General features: G+C 46.4%; 1 protein-coding gene across 2 annotated transcripts in view; it reads left to right on the forward strand.

The window, feature by feature from the left end:
- The first annotated feature begins 538 nt into the window (after window positions 1-538).
- Window positions 539-22158, forward strand: part of syngr3a (synaptogyrin 3a) — a 48815-nt gene continuing 27195 nt past the window's right edge. For both annotated transcript variants that reach the window (XR_013548670.1, XM_078417680.1), the window contains exon 1: window positions 539-688. Coding sequence is in view for 1 of the 2 variants with exons in the window: in XM_078417680.1 (XP_078273806.1) it covers window positions 590-688 (99 nt within the window). In the remaining variant the exon portion in view is untranslated. The remainder of the gene's footprint in view (window positions 689-22158) is intronic.

Genomic DNA, 22158 nt, shown 5'->3' on the forward strand with positions numbered 1-22158 from the left:
CTTCTGAGGCAGAGAATTCCACAGATTCACAACTCTCTGACTGAAAAAGTTTTTGTCCTCATCTCAGTTCTAAATGGCCTTCCCCTTATTCTTAAACTGTGGCCCCTTGAGAAGGAATGGGTGGTGTTTTTTTTGGGGAGGGGAGGGGAGGGGAGGGGAGGGGGGGACCTTTCTTCAGACTCTTTCTTCAGTCTGAAGAAGGGTCTCGACCCGAAACGTCACCCATTCCTTCTCTCCTGAGATGCTGCCTGACCTGCTGAGTTACTCCAGCATTTTGTGTGAATAAATACCTTCGATTTGTACCAGCATCTGCAGTTATTTTCTTATACAATGTATTTTCCTCAGACTCTTATTACTTTGCAGCAGCACAGCAGGAGATCATGGAGCAAAAGACAAATTGCTGGTGGGTGGATCTCAGTGGGTGGATCTCAGCGTCTGTACATACAGAGCAATACAGGGGGGGGGGGGGACGCGCGGAGGCGCGCATGTTGGGGGGAGGGGGGCGGGGCGCGCGCACGCAGAGTGGCGCGCGCTCCCGCTGCGCGTCCCCGCGGCTGAGCGAGGGACAGACGAGCGAGGAAGGTTGAAGATGGAGGGAGGTGCGTACGGCGCTGGCAAGGCTGGGTCTGGCGTTGACCCCATCGCCTTCCTGAAGCAACCCCAGACCATTCTCCGCATCCTGTGCTGGGTAAGGCGGTGCATTGCACCCAATGCAAATAAAAAGCTGTGTGCAAATACATCTACAAAATGATTCATTTAAACAAATATATAAATATATATATATATATATTGAAACCCCGAAAGGCTGCGAGTGGGAGCTTTAAAGATGCGATCTTTATACACTGTGGGATGATATATATGAGCCTGGCAGAAATTTCTCTCTCTCTCTCTCTCTCACACACACACACCCTCCATCTCTCTCTCTATCTCTCTATCTCTCTCTCTCTCTCTCACACACACACACTCTCTCTCTCTATCTCTCTCTCTCTCTCTCACACACACACACTATCCCCCCTCTCTCTCTCTCTCACACACACACACCCTCCGGGGGGGGGAGGGTGTGTGTGTGAGAGATAGAGAGAGAGATGGAGGGTGTGTGTGTGTGAGAGATAGAGAGAGAGATGGAGGGTGTGTGTGTGTGAGAGATAGAGAGAGAGATGGAGGGTGTGTGTGTGAGATATATATTTCCCATCCCGTGTGTGAACGTGTTGTTCCAGCAGCGATTGGCGTGAGATGTCAGAGTGAATCTCATCGTAATGGTGAGAGTGTTTATTTTAAAGATGGGAGCCGAGCGCCCAACACTGACTGCTCCGGCGCTTGTTAATTGTTCATCGTCCAGGGAAGATGAAATGTACAATCATGGACCTCCTTGCATTTATTTGTTCTCCGCGGTGGCGGTTGTTGACCCTGAACGCTTTTACACAAATTATAAGGTGCCCGAAAGTGCACAGTTTTCCCCAATCGCAACTGGCGGTTGTTATTTTAACCTTCTGTATTGTGATAGGTGTGCAGTGTGAGGTGTCTGAAGAAGGGTCTCGACCCGAAACGTCACCTGTTCCTTCTCTCCAGAGATGCTGCCTGACCTGCTGAGTTACTCCAGCATTTTGTGTCCGTCTTGTATGTGTAGTGTGTGTGTGTGTGTGTGAGTGTATGTGTGTGTGTGTGAGTGTGAGGGAGGGTGTGTGTGTGTGAGAGAGAGAGAGAGTGTGTGTGTGTGTGTGTGTGAGAGAGAGAGAGAGAGAGAGAGAGAGAGAGAGAGAGAGAGAGAGAGAGAGAGAGAGAGAGAGAGAGAGGGGGGAGAGGGTGTGTGAGATGGAGAGAGAGAGATGGAGGGTTTGTGTGTGTGAGAGAGAGGGGGGAGAGGGTGTGTGTGTGAGAGAGAGAGAGGGGGAGGGTGTGTGTGTGAGATGGAGGGTGTGTGTGAGAGAGAGAGAGAGAGGGGGAGGGTGTGTGTGTGAGAGAGAGAGAGAGCGTGTGTGTGTGTGAGAGTGAGTGTCTGTGTGTGAGTGTGTGTATGTTTGTGTGGGTGTGAGTGTGTGTGTGTGTGAAAGAGTGTGTGTGTGTGAGAGAGAGGGAGTGTGAGAGAGAGGGAGTGTGTGAGTGTGCAAGGTGTGTGAGTGAGAGTGGGCGTGTGTGAGAGGGGGAGTGAGCGTGTGATGGAGAGTGTGTGTGTGTGTTAGAGGGAGAGTGCGTGTGTGCAAGGTGTGCCAGTGAGAGTGGGCGTGTGTGAGAGCAAGGAGTGAGCGTGTGATGGTGTGTGTGTTAGAGGGAGAGTGCGTGTGTGAGAGTGTGAGTGTGTGACACAGAGAGAGAGAGAGAGCGTGTATTTCCCTTACCTATCCTTGTGAAATGGTGGGGAAAACCATTTTCACATCTCTGTCCGAATCCAAAAACAAGATTTGCCAGTGTGGGTTTTATCTATCACGTATATTGTCTCTGGTTTTGTATTAATTTGTCGGTTGATGTCACAATGATCAGACGCTAACGATGTCATTCCAAGGATTTTCAGTGACGAAATTCGTGTTCGCCCCAATCCCCGCGAGTTCCTCAAATTAACAAACATCACATGTAATCACGATACTTTGGAGCATTTAGGGAATTTCCTTGTATTCGTGGGTTGGTCTGTTCTCCACGATTTTCAATACCAGTAAAATATATTCCCAGAAACAGGTTAGAAGCTCACCTTCCAGAGACTCCAGCTTTGTATAAAGTCTGACTACAATGAATAAGTTATTATATTGCTCTGAAATTCCTGGCGCCTTTATTTCACAATATAATATTCGGGCGCTGGTGTGGATTCATGCAACTGGCCAGTTACACCATTAAATCATATTTCCAGACCTTTGTTAGGGCGGCACAGCTGGCAAAGCTGCTGGCTCGCAGTTCGAGCCTGACCTCGGGTGCTCTGTGTGTGGAGCTTGCACGCTTTCTCTCTGTGACCGCGTGGGTTTCCTCCCGGCGCTCCGGTTTCACAGCGCATATGCTCATAGAACAGTGGAACACAGTAGGCTCCCACAACCCAAAGACTTGCGGGTTTGTAGGTTAATTGGTCTCTGTAAATTGCCCCTCGTTTGTTGGGGGTGGAAGAGAAAGTGGGATAACACAGGACTAGTGTGAATGAGTGATCGATGGCAGCGTGGATTCACTCGATGGGCCGAACGGCCTGTTTCCACGCTGTATCTCCAAACTAAACGTGTTATATCAATGACATAAGAGCTCTCATTGTGTGCCATTTAACGACAGTTAACTAATATTTTGACTCCAGCACGTTGTGGCTATTTGTCTTTGTGAATCAGCATCTGTAGCTCCTTGTGCCATTTGATTTTCTGTGCTTGGAGTTTTCCTCTGGTTTTTTTTGCGTTGTTTATTTGGCGGCAGGCGATTCATTGTAAGCGCGTTCTCAAGGGTTTTTGGCAAACCTTAACTGCACACAAAGTATTCAGTCGCGTTGAACCCAATCTTCTTGTGTATCCCACAAATGAAATGTTGTCTCGAAGCGAGTCCCTGACGAATGAACAGTTTGGACCTTGTAGTTGTTGGTGTTGCAGTTTGTACCACTGGTGCTTCGTGTTTGAAGCAGCGCGCTTTGCTTTGAAACCAACACCGTCATTTATCCACTACGTTGCTCCGGCCTGATGTGAAGTTGTAATGTCTGATTCCAATCCCAATGAGGCGTCGCTTGAGCTCATTCCCAACGCGCTTTAGAAACATAGAAAATAGGTGCAGGAGTAGGCCATTCAGCCCTTCGGGCCTGCACCGCCATTCAATACGATCATGGCTGATCATCCAGCTCAGTATCCTGTACCTGCCTTCTCTCCATACCCCCTGATCCCTTTAGCCACAAGGGCCACATCTAACTCCCTCTTAAATATAGCCAATGAACTGGCCTCAACTACCTTCTGTGGCAGAGAATTCCACAGACTCACCACTCTCTGTGTGAAGAAATGTTTTCTCATCTCGGTCCTAAAAGTCTTCCCCCTTATCCTTAAGCTGTGACCCCTGGTTCTGGACTTCCCCAACATCGGGAACAATCTTCCCGCATCTAGCCTCTCCAACCCCTTAAGAATTTTATATGTTTCATATGTTTCAATAAGATCTTGAATTTGGTCTTGAATTTGTCATTGTTAGCCCGACAAAGGCTTTCATAACTCCATGCATTCTAGGAACAGAATTAGGCCATTCACAAGCTATAGGAGTAGAATTAGGCCATTCGGCCCATCGAGTCCACTCTGCCGATCAATCACAGCTGACCTCTGCCTCTGAAACCCCATTTCCCTGCCTTTCCCCCCCATAACCCTTGACACCCGCTCCAATCAAGGATTTGTCTCTCAAGAAGATCCACTGGCTTGGCCTCCACAGCCCTCTGTGGCAATGTGTTCCACAGATTCACTACCCTCTGGCTATAGGTTCCTCCTCGCCTCCTTTCTAAAAGAGCGCCCTTTAATTCTGAGGCTACAACCTCTGGTCCTAGACTCTCCCACCAGTGGAAACATTCTTTCCACATCCACTCTATCTAGGCCTTTCCATCCATCAATCATGGCTGACCTATATTTCCCCCTCAACCCCCCATTCTCCTGCCTTCTCCCCACGACCCCTGACACCCGTACTAATCAAGAATCTGTCAATCTCCGCCTTAAAAATACCCATTGACTTGGCCTCCACAACCGTCTGTGGCGATGAATTCCACAGATTCACCACCCTCTGACTAAAGACATTCCTCCTCGTCTCCTTTCTAATATCTTAATCATACTCCTTTCACAGTATCATAAGAAAACATATTATTGCTGGAGTAACTCAGCGGGTCAGACAACATCTCTGGGGGAAAAGGAATAGGTGGCCTTACGGGTCCACACCCTTCTATAGGCATTGTTGGTGCCTTGGGTTAAACGCTGTGCGAATGACAGAAAGATGGGTGGGATCAAAATGTGAATGACTTTCCAATGTGTGTGTTTATTCACAAAATGCTGGAGTAACTCAGCAGGTCAGGCAGCATCTCAAGGTATTTATTCACAAAATGCTGGAGTAACTCAGCAGGAAGGTATTTATTCACAAAATGCTGGAGTAACTCAGCAGGAAGGTATTTATTCACATGTGTGAATAAATGTGTGTGTGTGTGTGTGTGTACGTGTGTACGTGTGTGCGTGTGTGTGTGTGCGTGTGTTGGGAATTGAATGATAGAAATATAGTCACTTATTTAAAGATACTGCATCTGTATTCTGTTCTCTTGTTGATCAGTGTCAGCCGATAGAGCGAGTAATCCCAACCCGGATTGTGAATTGCAGGTGAATTTCACATGCAGTTTGCGTTTAATATTTCCCCGCTTAAAACAAGTGGGGGAAATCTCGCTTTTTTGTTTGTAGGAGGGGGGGGGGGGGGGGGGGTGGACTCGATGGGCCGAATGGCCCAATTCTACTCCTACAGCTTGTGAATGACCTAATTGTGTTCCTAGAATGCATGGAGTTCTGAAAGCCTTTGTCGGGCTAACAATAACAAAGGCTGCTCTCCTTTTAGCAGCGAGGCTGGAATAATTTCCATTGTCTGCTTCCACTCGCTTTTGTTCCCCACCATTTCTGTACGTCGATTTACATTTTACACAGTGCACGTTTTAACCTTCAGTCATTTTTATTACAATTGAAGATAGACACAAAATGCTGGAGCAACTCAGCGGGTCAGGCAGGTAGCATCTCTGCAGGAAAGGACTAGGGTCGAGACCCCCTTCTTCGACCCGAAACGTCGCCCTATTCATTTCCCCCAGAGACGCTGCCTGTCCAGCTGAGTTACTCCAGCATTTTGTGTCTATCTTCGGTTTAAACCAGCATCTGCAGTTCCTTCATACACGTTTTTTATTACAATTGATGAGCAGCTGATCCGATTCATCCGTCAGTCACGCCATCAGCCACTTAATACAGGGCGACTAGCTATCGGTGCAGCTCTCAATGAAGAATCAAATTTGACTTATTTAAAATATATATAGATATATACCCTTGCTGACTAAATACTATTTGCTTTTGAGTGGCATCCAGAGTAGGAATAATCCCGTTTACTATTCTGATCGCATTTTATTGGCAAGATCTGGAAGGTGATGTCATCTGAAAGCATTTGCTAAATTTGGCCATCTCGCCCCTCTCCACTATAACGGTGGCGCAGCGGTAGAGTTGCTGCCTTACAGCGCCAGTAGACCCTGGTTCGACCCTGACTACGGGTGCTTGCCTGCACGTAGGTTGTACCTTCTCCCGGTGACTGCGTGGGTTTTCTCCGGGAGCTCCGGTTCTCTCCCCTCCCCCCACACACACACCCACCCCCACACACAGACTCCAACGACGTGCAGGTTAATTGGCTTCTGTCGATTGTAAATTGTCCCTTGTGTGGAGGATGGTGATGGTGCAAGTCAGCTAATGATCGATGGTTAGTCTTTCTCGGTGGGCCGAAGGGCCTGTTTCTGCGCAGTATCTCTGAATATCCAGGTGTGGAGATATGTGGGATATGACAGGGTTCGGTACTTCTAATAATTCTCTCACCCATTGCAGGAGTCTCCTGCGGTTTTTTAACTCGAATTATGGCAGTAAGGCCTATAATTTTCCACTTTGTAAGGGGTTTGAAGTAATAGTTACAGGGTGTTGTAATAGGAATTAAAACAATGAGTAGAATAATAATAATAATATATTCGTTTATTCGTCCCGCACCGGGGAAATTTACATAGGGGAATCATAGAGTGATACAGTGTGGAATCAGGTCCTTCGGCCCAACTTGCCCACACCGGCCAACATGTCCCAGCTACACTAGTTCCACCTGCCTGTGCTTGGTCCTTATCCCTCCAAACCTGTCCTATCCATGTACCTGTCAAACTGTTTCTTCAACGTCGGGGTAGTCCCAGCCTCAACTACTCCTCTGCCAGCTTGTTTCATACACCCACCACTCTTTGTGTGAAAAAGTTGCCCCTCAGATTCCTCTTAAATCTTTTCCCCTTCACCTTAAACCTATGTCCTCTGGAAATAATGGAGTAGAAATAAGATGGTTCCCAAAAAAAGACACAAAGTGCTGGAGTAACTCAACAGCTCAGGCAGCATCCCTGGAGAAAAGGAACAGGTGATGTTTTGGTTGAGACCCTTCTTCAGACTCCTGATGGTGAGTCTGATGGAGGGTCTCGACCCTAGTTACTCCAGCATTTTTGTGTCTAATCGATAGAACAATGAGCTCATACAAAATAACAGAAAAGATCAGCATACAGAGTCAGTGTGGAAACAGGCCCACACCGACCAACACGCCCCATCTACACTAGTCCCACCTGCCTGCGTTTGGCCCATATCCCTCGAAACATGTCCTATCCAGGTACCTGACTAAACCTGTACAAGTCAGAGAGAGTATTTGTCAACAGACCAAATCTCCTCGATCTCCAAAGGAGGTGGAGACATTGCATCAACACCGGCATCAACCGCTTCCAAACTCCCACCCAATGCCTCAGATCATGCAGGTGTTTCATTGCTGAAATCCTTGTGGTTTTATTTACATCGTAACAGTTGTATCAGTATTGATAAGGCTCTGTTAGGTTGGTAATGCCTCTTCCCAGCAGTCATCGGGCAACTGCATCATCCCACCACAACCAGCCAGCGGTCCTCACCTACTATCTACCTCATTGGTGACCCTCGGACTATCCTTGATCGGGCTTTGCTGGCTTTACCTTGAGCTAAGCATTGTTCACATTATTCCCTTGTCATGTATCTATACACTGCAAATGGCTCGATTGTAATCATGTATTGTCTTTCGCTGACTGGATAGCACGCGACAATAAAGCTTTTCACTGTACCTCGGCACACGTGACAATAAACAAAACTGAACCGAACTCATTTTTTAAAATTCTTTGGTTACTTTGCAAGATGGACTGACTTCCCTGGGTTTTGTGCAGGAACAGTGGATCTCGCGTTTTATGCGTGTTTCACTTGCACGTTTTAGAATGACGCGTTTGTCTAATTACCAGCGAAAGTTAATTTGTGCGCTCCCATTTGCGCACTCCAATTTCCTGAACGAAATGCCCAAATGTACACCTGGCACCGTATGCCAGTGTGGGCATGGGCCGTGCCTGACTTGTGTTTGATTTACACGCTGCTTTTTAACCACGCACCCCCACATAACACGCAAGGCGCCTGTACTATAACGCAATATTGCACACAGCAAAACACTCTGATTTACACGCTGCTTTTTAACCACGCACCCCCACATAACAAGAATCTGTCTCTGTCTTAAAATATCCATCGACGGCCTCCACAGCCTTCTGTGGCAAGAATTCCACATTTTCACCACCCTCTGACTAAAGAAATGTCCCCTCGTCTCCTTCCTAAAAGAACGTCCTTTAATTCTGAGGCTGTGACCTCTAGTCCTAGACTCTCCCGCTAGTGGAAACATCCTCTCCACATCCACTCGATCCAAGCCTTTCACTATTCTGTTTGTTTCAATAAGATCCCCCCTCATTCTTCTAAACTCCAGCGAGTACAGGCCCAGTGCCGACAAACCCGCCTGTACTATAACGCAATATTGCACACAGCAAAACACTCTGATTTCCCCCCCCCCCTCCCTCAACTACTTCTATTTGTATTTATCAGGGTCAAAATGTATCAAATTATTGCAATATCAGCCACAACATTTTATTGACAGTACGATGTGCTATTCTCAAATCACGCTGTTTTGTGGAGAAGGGGTGCAGGGGTAGATAACAGTTCGTGACTGGATTAATTATAAGGAAGGAAATGATAGAGTGGGGGGGGGTTGAGGAAAGGGGAGATGTTTAATGAGCCAATTGCAGAATTTGGGGCTTTGGCACGGCAGGCATGGGCGGCGCGGTGGCGCAGCAGGTAGGTCTGCTGCCTCGCAGCGCCAGAGACCCGTGTTCAATCCTAACCTCAGGTGCTGTCTGTGTGGAGTTTGTACATTCTCCCCGTGACTGCGTGGGCCACCTCCGGGTGCTCCGGTTCCCTCCCACATCCCAAAGGCTTGCCAGTTTGTGGGTCAATTGGCCCTCTGTAAATCGCCCCTCTACTGTGTGGGGAGTGGATGAGCACAGAACTAATGTGAATGGGTGATCGATGTCTGGTATGCACTCGTCGGGCTGAAGGGCCTGTTTCCATGCTGTATCTCTAAACTAAACACATTTTCTTCCTCTTCACTAATTCATTTACAGATGGAGTTAGCTAAACAAAATCCTGTCTATTTTTAAAGCAGAATAGATGGTGTTGAAATGCTTGTTTGAGATTCACAACCAATATTCTCATTCATAAAATAATAATCTGTCATTATTCGTGACCGAGCCAATTGCAAGGTCTATTTACATTTCATCTCAAGCTACACTTTCATTCGAGCTTTTTCCCAGGGAGTCGATGATGAGCAAATTTGGAACCATCACACCGATATAATGTGAGACTTTAAGATATAATATATTTTAAAATTTGCATGTAATCTGTTTGATTTAAGGTGGCAGCCACCAACTCAATACTGCAGGAAGCGTTTTCAAGCTTTTTTGAAGATGAGCTTTGGGAGTCATTGCCTTCAGCAGCCATACCAAGGCTTTCCATTGCATGAATAGATGTGGAGGGTTTTTTTTGGAAGAAATTTGTCTGCTTGCTTCATACTCAGCGATCTATTCCTTACACGTCAGCCTCAATAGACAATAGACAATAGGTGCAGGAGTAGGCCATTCGGCCCTTCAAGCCAGCACCACCATTCAATGTGATCATGGCTGATCATTCTCAATCAGTACCCCGTTCCTGACTCCGCTATCCTTAAGAGTTCTATCTAGTTCTCTCTTGAATGCATTCAGAGACTTGGCCCCCACTGCCTTCTGAGGCAGTGAATTCCACAGATTTACAACTCTCTGACTGAAAAAGGTTTTCCTCATCTCCGTTCTAAATGGCCTACCCCTTATTGTTAAACTGTGGCCCCTGAAGGACGGCAAGGTGGCGCAGTGGTAGAGTTGCTGCCTTACAGCGCTAGAGACCCGGGTTCAATCATGGCTGGGCGCTTTCTGTACCGAGTTTGTACGTTCTCTCTGTGACCGTGTGAGTTTTATCTCTGGGAAGTTCCGGTTTCCTCCCACACTCCAAAGACATACAGGTTTGTAGGCTGATTGGCTTGGTAACATTGTAAATTGTCCCTAGTGTGTGTAGGATAGTGTTAGTGTATGTGGATCGCTGGTCGGCACGGACTTGGTGGGCCGAAGGGCCTGTTTCCGTGCTGTATCTCTAAACTAAATGAATAGATGTGGAGGTTTTTTTTTTAACCTGGTCACTCTGAGGGAGCGAGATTGGAACCCTTCATAATCCACACTGGGGTCAAATAACATTGCACTCTGAAGTCAAAATTCTTTGGCATATTCTTGTCACTATGGCTGTTGTACGCTTTCAATTCATCTGGAAGGTTGTCTTGTTACGTAGAACATGGAACATACACCGATGAGCCAAAAACATTGTGGCCGCTGACAGGTGAAGCGAATAACATTGATTATCTTGTTACAGTGGCACCTGTCAAGGGGTGGGATATATTAGGCAGCAAGTGAACAGTCAGTTCTTGAAGTTGATGTGTTGGATGGAGGAGAAATGGGCAGGAGTAAAGACCTGAGCGACTTTGCTAAGGGCCAAATTGTTATGGCCAGACGACTGGGTCAGAGCATCTCTGAAGCGGCAAGGCTTGTGGGGTGCTGCTAAAGGGCTCCGGTTTCCTCCCACATCCCAAAGACGTACAGGTTTGTCGGTTAATTGGCTTCAGTAAAATTGTAAATTGTCCCAAGTGTGTGTGTGTGTAGCATAGTGTTAGTGCGTGGGGATCGCTGGTCGGCGCGGGCTCGGTGGGACGAAGGGCCTGTTTCCGCGCTGTATCTCTAAGCTAAACTAAACTAAACGAATCTGAGACCCACAAATTGCAAAAACTGTTTGATATGTAAAAGCTGAGAAAGAGCTTTGGCTCAGAGGCACAGTGGTAGAGTTGCTGCCTGACAGGGCGAGGGACCCGGGTTCAATTCAGTCATCCTCTACCCTAAAACAACTTCAAGACAAATGGCCAGGAAAGCATATGAGAATGCACTGCATGCAGTATTGCAGCTGGTTGGGGAAAAAAACCAACCAACCAACCAATGTGATAAATAAAAACACCTTGAATATATTTAGTCTTTGATAACAAACCGTCTCTGGCCAAAGCCCTCTGGGACTTAATTAATGCCACTTTCTTTCAGGTACTCTGGCTGATATTAGATTTCAGAAGCAGCGAGACATAGAATTGTGACTTGGGATTTTTTGTTTAGTTCAGTTCAGAGATGCAGCGCGGAAACTGGCCCTTCGGCCCACCAAGTCCACGCCGACCAGCAATTCCCACACACTAAAGCTATCCTACACACACCAGGGACAATTTTTGCGGTTATTCAAAGCCAATCGACCCACAAACCTGTACGTCTTTGGAGCGTGGGATGAAACCGGAGATCCCGGAGAAAACCCACGCAAGGTCACGGGGAGAACGGACAAACTCCGTACAGATAGCACCTGTAGTGGGGATGGAACCCGGGTCTCTGGCGCTGTAAGGCAGCAACTCTACCGCTGTGCGCCCTGTGCCAGAGACTTATTCATGAGACTGCTGGATTTACGACGAGGAATTCACAAGTTCTATGTTATCCCATCTATCATCAACTCCCTCGGGCCAATTTACAGAAGCCAATTAATTTACAAACCCGCACGCCTTTGGGATGCGGTAGGAAACCAGAGCACCTGGAGGAAACCCACCTGTTCACAGGGAGAACGTGCAAACTCCACACAGGCAGCATCCGAGGCCAGGATCGAACCCGGGTCTCCGGCGCCGTGAGGCAGCAGCTCTACCAGCTGCGCCACCGTGCTGCAATAAATTTGAGCACCTACTTATAAAACGAATAGGCCAGAGATGGTTTGGATTATAAATGCGCGTGTAGAAAGGAACTGCAGATGCTGGTTTACACCGAAGATAGACACAAAGTGCTGGAGTAACTCAGCAGGTCAGGCAGCATCTCTGGAGAAAAGGAAATGTTGATATTTAAGGGGAGCTTTTGGCTTTGGAAAGAAGCCTAATGTGCAGGTACATCAAGGAAGTGCTATGTTGCCTTTTATTGTAGTACTTCAGAGATACAGCGTGGAAACAGGCCCACCAAGTCCATGCTGACCAGTGATCACCTCACACTCTTACCCACACACATTAGGTTAGTGTGCAGTTCTACAACTTCCACAAAGCCAATTAACTTTCAATCCTGTACGTCTTTGGAGAGCAGGAGGAAATCGATGCACCCAATGAAAACCCACCCGGTTACAGGGAGAACGTACAAACTCTGTACAGGCAGCACCTGTAGTCTGGATCAAACCCAGGCCTCTGACGCTGTAAGGCAGCAACAGACAACATCCAAGAAGGGTCTCGACCAGAAACGTCACCCGTTCCTTTTCTCCAGAGATGCTGCCTGTCCCGCTGAGTTATTCCAGCTTCTTGGGTCTATCTCTGGATTATAGTGAAGTTTTTTTCACACAACGTTCCCTTCTGGGATTGTGGTTACATCATCGTTCAAATAGATGATAGTTACTATTTTAACGGGGAATTTCACAGAACCGTTCCACTTTTTAAGGGTGACGTGCTTGTGGGGAAGTTGTTTCCTTGTGAACTGAAAGCTTAGATTGAGTGCAGGAACTGCAGCAGAATTTACCAATATTTTTCTTTCTGTGGTTTTCACGATTTTTTTAATGTCATAAGTGATAGGAGTAGAATTAGGCCATTCGGCCCAGTCAAGTCTACTCTGCCATTCAATCATGGCTGATCTATCTTTCCCTCTCAAACTCCATTCTCCTGCTTTCTCCTCATAACCTCTGACACCTGCACTAATCAAGAATCTATCTCTCTCTGTCTTAAAATATCAATTGACTTGGCCTCCACAGCCTTCTGTGGCAAGAATTCCACATTTTCACCACCCTCTGACTAAAGAAATTTCCCCTCGTCTACTTTCTAAATGAACGTCCTTTAATTCTGAGGCTGTGACCTCTAGTCCTAGACTCTCCCGCTGGTGGAAACATCCTCTCCACATCCACTCGATCCAAGCCTTTCACTATTCTGTTTGTTTCAATAAGATCCCCCCTCATTCTTCTAAACTCCAGCGAGTACAGGCCCAGTGCTGACAAACCCTCATCCTGGGTTAACATACTCATTCCTGGGATCGTTCTTGTAAACCTCCTCTGGACCCTCTCCAGAGCCAGCACATCCTTCCTCTGATGTGGGGCCCAAAATTGCTCACAATATTTGCAAATGCAGCCTTACCAGCTGCATTAAGGTTACATCATCGTTCAAATAGATGATAGTTACTATTTTAACACGACCTTTAAAAGGGAATTTCACAGAACCGTTCCACTTTTTGAGGCCTTGTAGAGCCTCAACATAACATCACCTTTTATGGAGATTAACGAATAAGGTGAAGTTACTCTCCATATTATTAGTTCATCTCCATAAGTTCACAAGTTCTAGGAGCAGAGTTAGGCCATTCTGCCCATCAAGTCTACCCCGCCATTCAATTATGGCTGATCTTCTGCCTTCTCCCCGTAACTCCTGACACCATCTTCTAAAAAAATATTTTTAAAAAGCGTATTGTTGAATGCTACCCAGTCAGTGCAAATACTATACGTGATTACAATCAAGCTGTCCACAGTGTACAAATACAGGATAAATAGAAATGGTGTTCTAAACCTATCCTATCCATGTAACTAATATCAACAAAATCAGAACAGTCACAGAATTTTTTTTTAGTAAATTAGACCATAAATGGATAAAATGAATAGATACATAAACAATAGGTGCAGGAGTAGGCCATTTGGCTCTTCGAGCCAGCATCACCATTCAATGTGATCATGGGTGATCATCCCCAATCAGTACCCTGTTCCTGTCTTCTCCCCATACCCCTTGATTCCGCTAGCCCTAAGAGCTCTATCTGACTCTCTTTTGAATGCATCCAGTGAATCGACCTCCACTGCCTTCTGAGGCAGAGAATGCCACAGATTCACAACTCTCTGTGTGAAAAAGTTATTCCTCATCTCAGTTCTAAATGACCTACCCCTTATTCTTAAACTGTGGCCCCTGGTTCTGGACTCCCCCAACATCGGGAACTTGTTTCCTGCCTCTATCGTGCCCAATCCCGTAATAATTTTATATGTTTCTTTGTGGGCCTGATTAATGAAGAACTCATTTTCCCATTGTCCTTTTCTCATGGTCACTTGTGTCTATATATTAATTGTTACCTGTGCGGTTTCAAGCCCAGTTTGCTGACTTGCTTTCGCTGGCAACTTAACTCTGCGGTTAATGAAATAGCATTAACCAATTGACTGAATGTTCACTGTTGGGAAACACGTAAATACATAGATGATACAGCGTGGAAACAGGCCCTTTGGCCCAACTTACCCACACCAGTCTTTCTCGGAAACAGCCGAAGGGCCTGTTTCTACGCAGTACCTCTGAATATCCAGTTGTGGAGATATGTGGGATGTGACACGATTCAGTTTCTCTAATAATTCTCTCACCCATGGCAGAGTTTAGTGCGGTTTTTAACTCGAATTATGACAGTAAGGCCCATCATTTTGTACTTTGTAAGGGTTTTGAAGTATCAGTTACAGGGTGGTGTAAAAGGATTTAAAACAATGAGTAGAATCATAGAGTCATACAGCGTGGAAACAGGCCCTTTGGCCCAACTTGCCCACACCAGCCAACGTGTCCCATCCACACTAGTCCCACCTGCCCGTGTTTGGTCCAAACCTGTCCTATCCATGTACCTGTCTAACAGTTTCTTAAACGTTGGGATAGTCCCTGCCTCAACTACCTCCTCTGGCAGCTTGTTCCATACAACCACCACCCTTTGTATGAAAATGTCATCTCTCAGATTCCTATTATATCATTTCCCCTTCACCTTGCACATATGTCCTCTGGTCCTCAATTCACCTACTCTGGGCAAGAGACTCTGTGCATCTACCCCGATCTATTCCTCTCATGATTTTAACATCATTGTTAATCTCTCAAACATCTGTCAACATCTTTGAAATGTTGTGACTGTTTTAATAAAGGAAATGTGGCTTTCACTTTGATCAAGGCAGTGTGAAAATGGCTATTCTGACTTTGTTGATATTATTTACATGGATAGGATTGGTTTAGTATGTTATTCCCTTTATCCTGTATCCTGTACATTGTGAACGGCTTGATTGTAATCAGGGATAGTCTTTTCATTGACTGGATAGCATGCAACAAAAAGCTTTTCACTGCTCCTTGGTACACATGACAATAACAAACACGGTGGTGCAGCGGTAGAGTTGCTGCCTTACAGCACTTGCAGCGCCGGAGACCCGGGTTCGATCCCGACTATGGGTGCTGTCTGTACGGAGTTTGTACGTTCTCCCCGTGACCTGCATGGGTTTTCTCCGAGATCTTCGGTTTCCTCCCACACTCCAAAGACGTACAGGTTTGTAGGTAAATTGGCTGGGCAAATATAAAAATTGTCCCTAGTGTGTATGGGATAGTGTTAATGTGTGGGGATCGCTGGTCGGCACGGACCCGGTGTGCCGAAGGGCCTGTTTCCGTGCTGTATCTCCAAACTAAACTAAATAAACTAAACTAAACTTTGGATGGAAGTGAGGCTTGTTGATCGGCATGGAGAAGTTGGGCTTCTGTAAGATTCTGCGACTCTACATTAATTGAGGACGAAATATTTGTCAGGACAATGAGGATAATACGCATGGCCTTAAATTGTGTCGTAGAATCATTTACCTGTACTTGGGCCTCAGTGTAACATCACTCCTGAAATAATAAACCTGTAATCATGCAGTGCTCCCTCAGAACTGCACCAGAGTATGTCTATAGGTTCAAAATAAGTCATAGGAGCAGAGTTAGGCCATTCGGCCCATCGTGTCTACTCCGCCATTCAATCATGGCTGATCTCTCTTGCCCTCTCAACCCCATTTTCCTGCCTTCTCCCCGTAACCCCTGACACCCTTACTAATCAAGAATCTGTCAACCTCTTCCTTAAAAATACCCAATGACTTGGCCTCCACAGCTGTCTGTGGCAATGAATTTCATTACTAATTCCCAAGTAAAATTTGTCAAAACAGATGCAAAGGTTCTTGAATAGATTCTCCTTGATAGTTAATGGCTTGGGTTGAGGGCTATTTTTAATTTTGCTTTTGCTATTTTTTTTAGTGAAAGCATCTTATATTGATAGGTAAGTATTAATAGAAATAGAAGAGAGGCAAAGAAAACAGCTGAATTCTTAAAAAAAGACACAAAGTACTGGAGTAACTCAGCGGGACAGGCAGCATCCGTGGAGAACAGGGGTGGGTGCACATTTTGGGTCAGGACCCTCCTTCAGGGGGTTTCTGCAAGGAACTGCAGATGCTGGTTTACAAGAAAGACACAAAAGTGCTGGAGTAACTCAACGGGTCAGGCAGCATTCCTGGAGAACACGGATAGGTGACGTTTTGGGTTGGGAATCCTTCAGACATCTCTTTGGAGTCCTCTCCCAGCTTTCTCCCCCCCCCCCCATCACAATAAGTCTGAAGAGTCCCGACCTGAAACATCACCTATCATATCCTCCAGAGACGTTGCCTGACCCGCAGAGTTACTCCAGCACTTTGTGTCTTTAATTTCTGTTGCAAACCGGCATCTGCAGTTCCTTGAAATCTTAAATCTATTTCTCTTTTATTGCGTATTTATCCTGGGAGGAGAGAAAATGTGTCGATGATGTTTCCCTGGAGAACGTCGAGGACACAACCTGGCGCGACACGACAGTCACGTAGCAATTGCAAAGAGGGAATGAGAATTACTTTGGTATTTGTGAAGAGGCACAGAACAAATTAAACAGAAGAACAAAGTTGATGTGGAACTGGGACACCAGGGTGTGAATTCACTTCCCATTCCGCTCCCTGGGGCCCGCGAGAGTGGTTGCAAGTAAGCTGTAAGGTTTGCCTTGCAGAGAATACCCCAGGTTAACCAACAGATGGATTCATGTACCTGCTTGTGAGCAGTTGACTTTGTGAAAGGATGATTTGATGAGAATGATCTATGCTAGATTATAAAGGCAACCCCCTAAAATTCAATACCTTGCGGCTATTTAAGATAGAAGAATAAAATGATGCACCTTTAACACCCGTGGGGGGGGGGTCAAGGAAAGAGTGTTCACGTAGTGGTCCTGTTTCCACCAATCTTTCCACCATGCACAAGAAGCACAAGACGCCATTGTCAAGGCAAGAACGGGGTACTGATTGAGAATGATCAGCCATGATCACATTGAATGGCGGTGCTGGCTCGAAGGGCCGAATGGCCTCCTCCTGCACCTATTGTCCATTGTATGCAGATGGTGAGAAGTTTGTTCGGCTCTGGCTTCTTGTGATGTGGACTCGATAAGAAGAAGAACACCCCCCCCCCCCCCCCCCCGTGGGGATGATTTATTTATGTTATGGAGTCAGCCATATAGCATGTAGACAGGCCCTTCGGCCCAACTCACCCATGCCAACCAAGGTGCCCATCTAAGTTAGTCCTATTTGCACAATCATTGCAAGTATCAAGCACCCGATCAACAGGAAATATTGGAAATGCTTAAAGCGACTCAGTGGTAGAGCAAGAAAATAACTGCAGATGCTGGTACAAATCGAAGGTATTTATTCACAAAATGCTGGAGTAACTCAGCAGGCCAGGCAGCATCTCAGGAGAGAAGGAATGGAATTCCTTCTCTCCTGAGATGCTGCCTGACCTGCTGAGTTACTCCAGCCATTTTGTGAATAAATACCTTCAGTGGTAGAGCAGCTGCTTCACAGCCCCCGAGACCCCGGTTCGATCCTGACCTCGGGTGCTGCCTCTAATGATGTGGCATTTTAGGGTGTAGAATCGGTGAGATGTAGAAGTGTCAGGGTGTGCTGAGCTGATGATATAAAATTGTGAATGAGTGCACACCCACGTTACAGCTTAAGCTGAATACTGGATCAGCCCATCTGTGACTGTTGTTGATATTGGCACTGACACCGGTGTTAAATCAGTTTTCTATTGAGAATTTAGTCTATTAAAATCTTAGATTTATACATCATGGAAACAGCCCCCTCGGCCAGACTCGTCCATGATGCCTCATCGAAGCCAGTCCCGTTTGCCCACGTTTGGCCCATATTTCTCTGAACTTTACCTATCCATGCACCCACTTGAGAATCATTGAACACAAATATTCTGCTGTGTCTACTTTCTTTGCCTTCGACGATACAATATGATACGATACGATAAAACGTTATTCAGAGGGAAATTTCCCGGAGGGAAATTGGTCTGCCGACTGTCACGACACGCGAAGTACACAGAAACTTGAAATTAAAACTGAAAATAAAAAGAAAAAGGCGAGCGACTGTTGGCTGGCTGTCTTGTGCACGGTGCCTTCACTGGAACAAACAAACAAACAAACAAACAAACAAACAAACAAACAAACACAGACTTATCCCCTGGGCAGAGGATTCTAAAACTCGAGTCTCCCCCACACTAGGCCGCCCTTTGTTCTCTCACCGTCCCTCACAGCCTTCCCCCCACGCTGGGTCCCCATTGTCTTCCCCTCCTCCCTCGTGCCCATCGACCGCGAGGCTCCCGCTGCCGCCGAGGCTCCTTCGGTCCGGACAGGCCTCCGCGCCCGGCTTCTCAGCAGTCCCCTGGAAGGCCTGTGGGGCGGGGCGGGCCTACTGGGACGCGTTCCGCTCTCCGGTCGTCGTTCCGGGTATCGGCGGCACGGTTGTGCGAAAGTCTAGAGATATTTTGAACGTTGTTCTTGACGTTTTGCAGTGTGTTTTCAGGGAGCATATTGGGCTTTCACAATGCTGAGAACTATTTTCTACTCCCTATATCTTCCCCTTTATTCCACCTATTGTACTGGAGTTTGACTAGATTGTATTTGTGTACACTATTATCTGACATAATTTGATTGCATGCAAAACAAAGCATTTCACTGTAGCTCGGAAGACGTGCCAATAATAAATGTAAACCCGATTATTTTTTCAAAAATCTTTAGCTTGGGCCCATGCGAAAATCTCAGTTATTTAGAAACCCTGTTCGAGACCAAAGCAGCAGAAGGCATGCCTCGGTTTCTGCGTATTAGTTTATTTGAATTTAGAGATGCAGTGTGGAAACAGGCCCTTCGGCCCACCCAGTCCGCACCGACCAGCGATCTCCACACACCAGCACTATCCTACTCACACTTCTTCTTTCGTGTCCATCATCCATGTTTCAAATGTTACATCACTGTCACTGTCCATCCTGAAAAGGGCACAAGCTTCCGGCGACAATCAGTGGGAGCCATCACTTGTACAATAGACGATGGTGGCAGCAGAATTAGCTCAGGACACTTCCAGTTTCCAGCCCCGCGACGTGGACATAGCTTATGCTATGGGGCCATACACACACTAGGGACAGTTTACAATTTTACCAAACCAATTAGCCTACAAACCTGTACGTCTTTGGAGTGTGGGAGGAAACCGAAGATCTCAGAGAAAACCCACGCAGGTCACGGGGAGAACGTACAAACTCCGTACAGTGCAGCACCCGTGGTCAGGATCGAACCCGGGACTCTGGCGCTGAGAGGCAGCAGCTCTGCCACTGTGTCACCGTACCACCCTTCTATTGTCTAATAGAATTTGCACTGTCTTTTGCGTAAAGTTCTCCCTGTCATTATTAATGCAACCCATTCCTTCTGGCGTCGCTTGAGTTGGGGCCTTCGCCTTCAAGGAAAGGGTTGGGGGTGAGAGGAAATGTCCTGTGTTGTGATTGCTTTCATCTAAAACACACTAATTAGAATTCCCAGGCCCGGAATTCACACATTGCATTTTAATTTTATATCTCTTTTTTTTACCACACACTTGAAATCGCATCTCTTTCTCCTCAAAGGTTGCCATGGAAACAAAGATCTAATATTGGTCCCTTGGAGATATTCTGGGAGTTCCTGTTGAACCTTGCGCAGTTATATTATTTTTAAAGATTGATGATACTGTAGAACATATTTGACTAAGTACCATGTAATCATTCCAATGCCATATAAACGTTTTCATTTTGACCTTGAAGTGTAACACGCAAATTGGAGGAGCAGCGCCTCGTATTTCGCTTGGGCAGCTTACACCCCAGCAGCATGAATATTGATTTCTCTAATTTCAAGTAACCCTTGCATCCTCTCTCTCTCTCCGTCCCTCCCTCCCCCACCCTAGTCGTTCTGCTAGTTTCACTGTTCGTGTCCCTTCGTTGTCACCTCTTCTGCAGCCAACAATGGACCATTGTGGGCTCCACCTCTCCTTGGTCATCGGTGCCGGTTCTGATTTGTTCTGTACATTTTCATAGCTCCAGTTCCCCATCCCCCCCCCCCCCCCCTTGACTCTCAGTCTGAAGAAAGGTCTCGACCCAAAACGTCACCCATTCCTTCTCTCCAGAGATGCTGCCTGACCCGCTGAGTTACTCCAGCATTTTGTGTCTATCTTCGGCCTAAATCAGCACCTGCAGTTCCTTCCTACACATTTTGTTTGGTATCAACTGGTTTGTCCAGTTTCGGTTTAGAAATACAGCGTGGAAACAAGTCCGCATCGACTAATAATTACCTGTACACTAGTTCTGTGTTATCCCAGTTTTGCATCTAACACACTAGGAGCTATTTACAGAAAAAAATTAACCTACAAAGCTGCATGTCTTTGGAAAGTGGATGGAAACCGGAGCACCCGGAAAAACCCACGTTTGCACAGGGAGAACGTGCAAACTCTACACAGATAGCACCTGAGGTCAGGATCGAACCCGGGTCTCCGGTGCTGTGAGGCAGCAGCTCTACCAACTGCACCACTCTGTTGATGTCTTGAAGCCCTGCCGTACAATAATAAAATCACAATAACAAGAAGATACCTGCAAATAGTTAATAGACACAAAATGCTGGAGTAACTCAGCAGGGCAGGCAGCATCTCGAGACAGAGGGAATGGGTGACATTTCAGGTCAACGGAATGGCGGGACTGTCGTATGTTGAAAGGCTGGAGCAATTAGGCTTGTATACACTGGAATTTAGAAGGGTGAGGGGGGATCTTATTGAAACATATAAGATAATTAGGGGATTGGACACATTAGAGGCAGGAAACATGTTCCCAATGTTGGGGGAGTCCAGAACAAGGGGCCACAGTTTAAGAATAAGGGGTAGGCCATTTAGAACGGAGATGAGGAAGAACTTTTTCAGTCAGAGAGTGGTGAAGATGTGGAATTCTCTGCCTCAGACGGCAGTGGAGGCCAGTTCGTTGGATGCTTTCAAGAGAGAGCTGGATAGAGCTCTTAAGGATAGCGGAGTGAGGGGGTATGGGGAGAAGGCAGGAACGGGGTACTGATTGAGAGTGATCAGCCATGATCGCATTGAATGGCGGTGCTGGCTCGAAGGGCTGAATGGCCTACTCCTGCACCTATTGTCTATTGTCTATTGTCTAACACACGTTTTTCAGACTGAGAGTCAGGGGAGAGGCAAACGAGGGATTTGTAAGGATAAGGTGTGAAAACAAAAGATCCATATCTTTCACTTCACTCTGCCCTGACTCTCGGTTTGAAGAAGTGGCTCGACCCGAAACGTCACCCATTCCTTCTATCCAGATATGCTGCCTGTCCCGCTGAGTTACTCCAGCATTTTGTGTCTATCTTCGGTGTGAACCAGCATCTGCAGTTCCTTCCTACACAGGCAAGTAGTTAATGATCCTTTCCAACAGCACCATTTTTTGAGGGGCAGCCTTTCATCTATTTATTGGTCCACGAGGGCTTTAATGTTGTCTACAAAATTGGACCCAATGTGCTGATTTCCCTCTGAACAAAATCTAATGCATATTAATCCATTATCTTCTGCTCATTACTTCAACTGCACTAAAAAAGAAAGTGAAGACATCTAGAAGGGTCTTGTGACTAATGCGGTTCTAAATCAGAGCTAATCGATCATCTGAAGTGTTATTTAACACACATGAGCGAAGTTACCTTTTTTCCTTGGGCCATCTTTAAGCAAGTTATTTTAAACACCACTGGCGCTGTGACTCACAACAGCAACAATTCCAAATGCCATTTGTTAATATGCACAGGTCTCTGACTCACAAGCACCTCCTTTAGTTTCCAGTGATTAAACGTTGAAG

This window comes from Rhinoraja longicauda, chromosome 21 (genome assembly GCF_053455715.1).
Source record: "Rhinoraja longicauda isolate Sanriku21f chromosome 21, sRhiLon1.1, whole genome shotgun sequence".
Taxonomy (NCBI): Eukaryota; Metazoa; Chordata; class Chondrichthyes; order Rajiformes; family Arhynchobatidae; genus Rhinoraja; species Rhinoraja longicauda.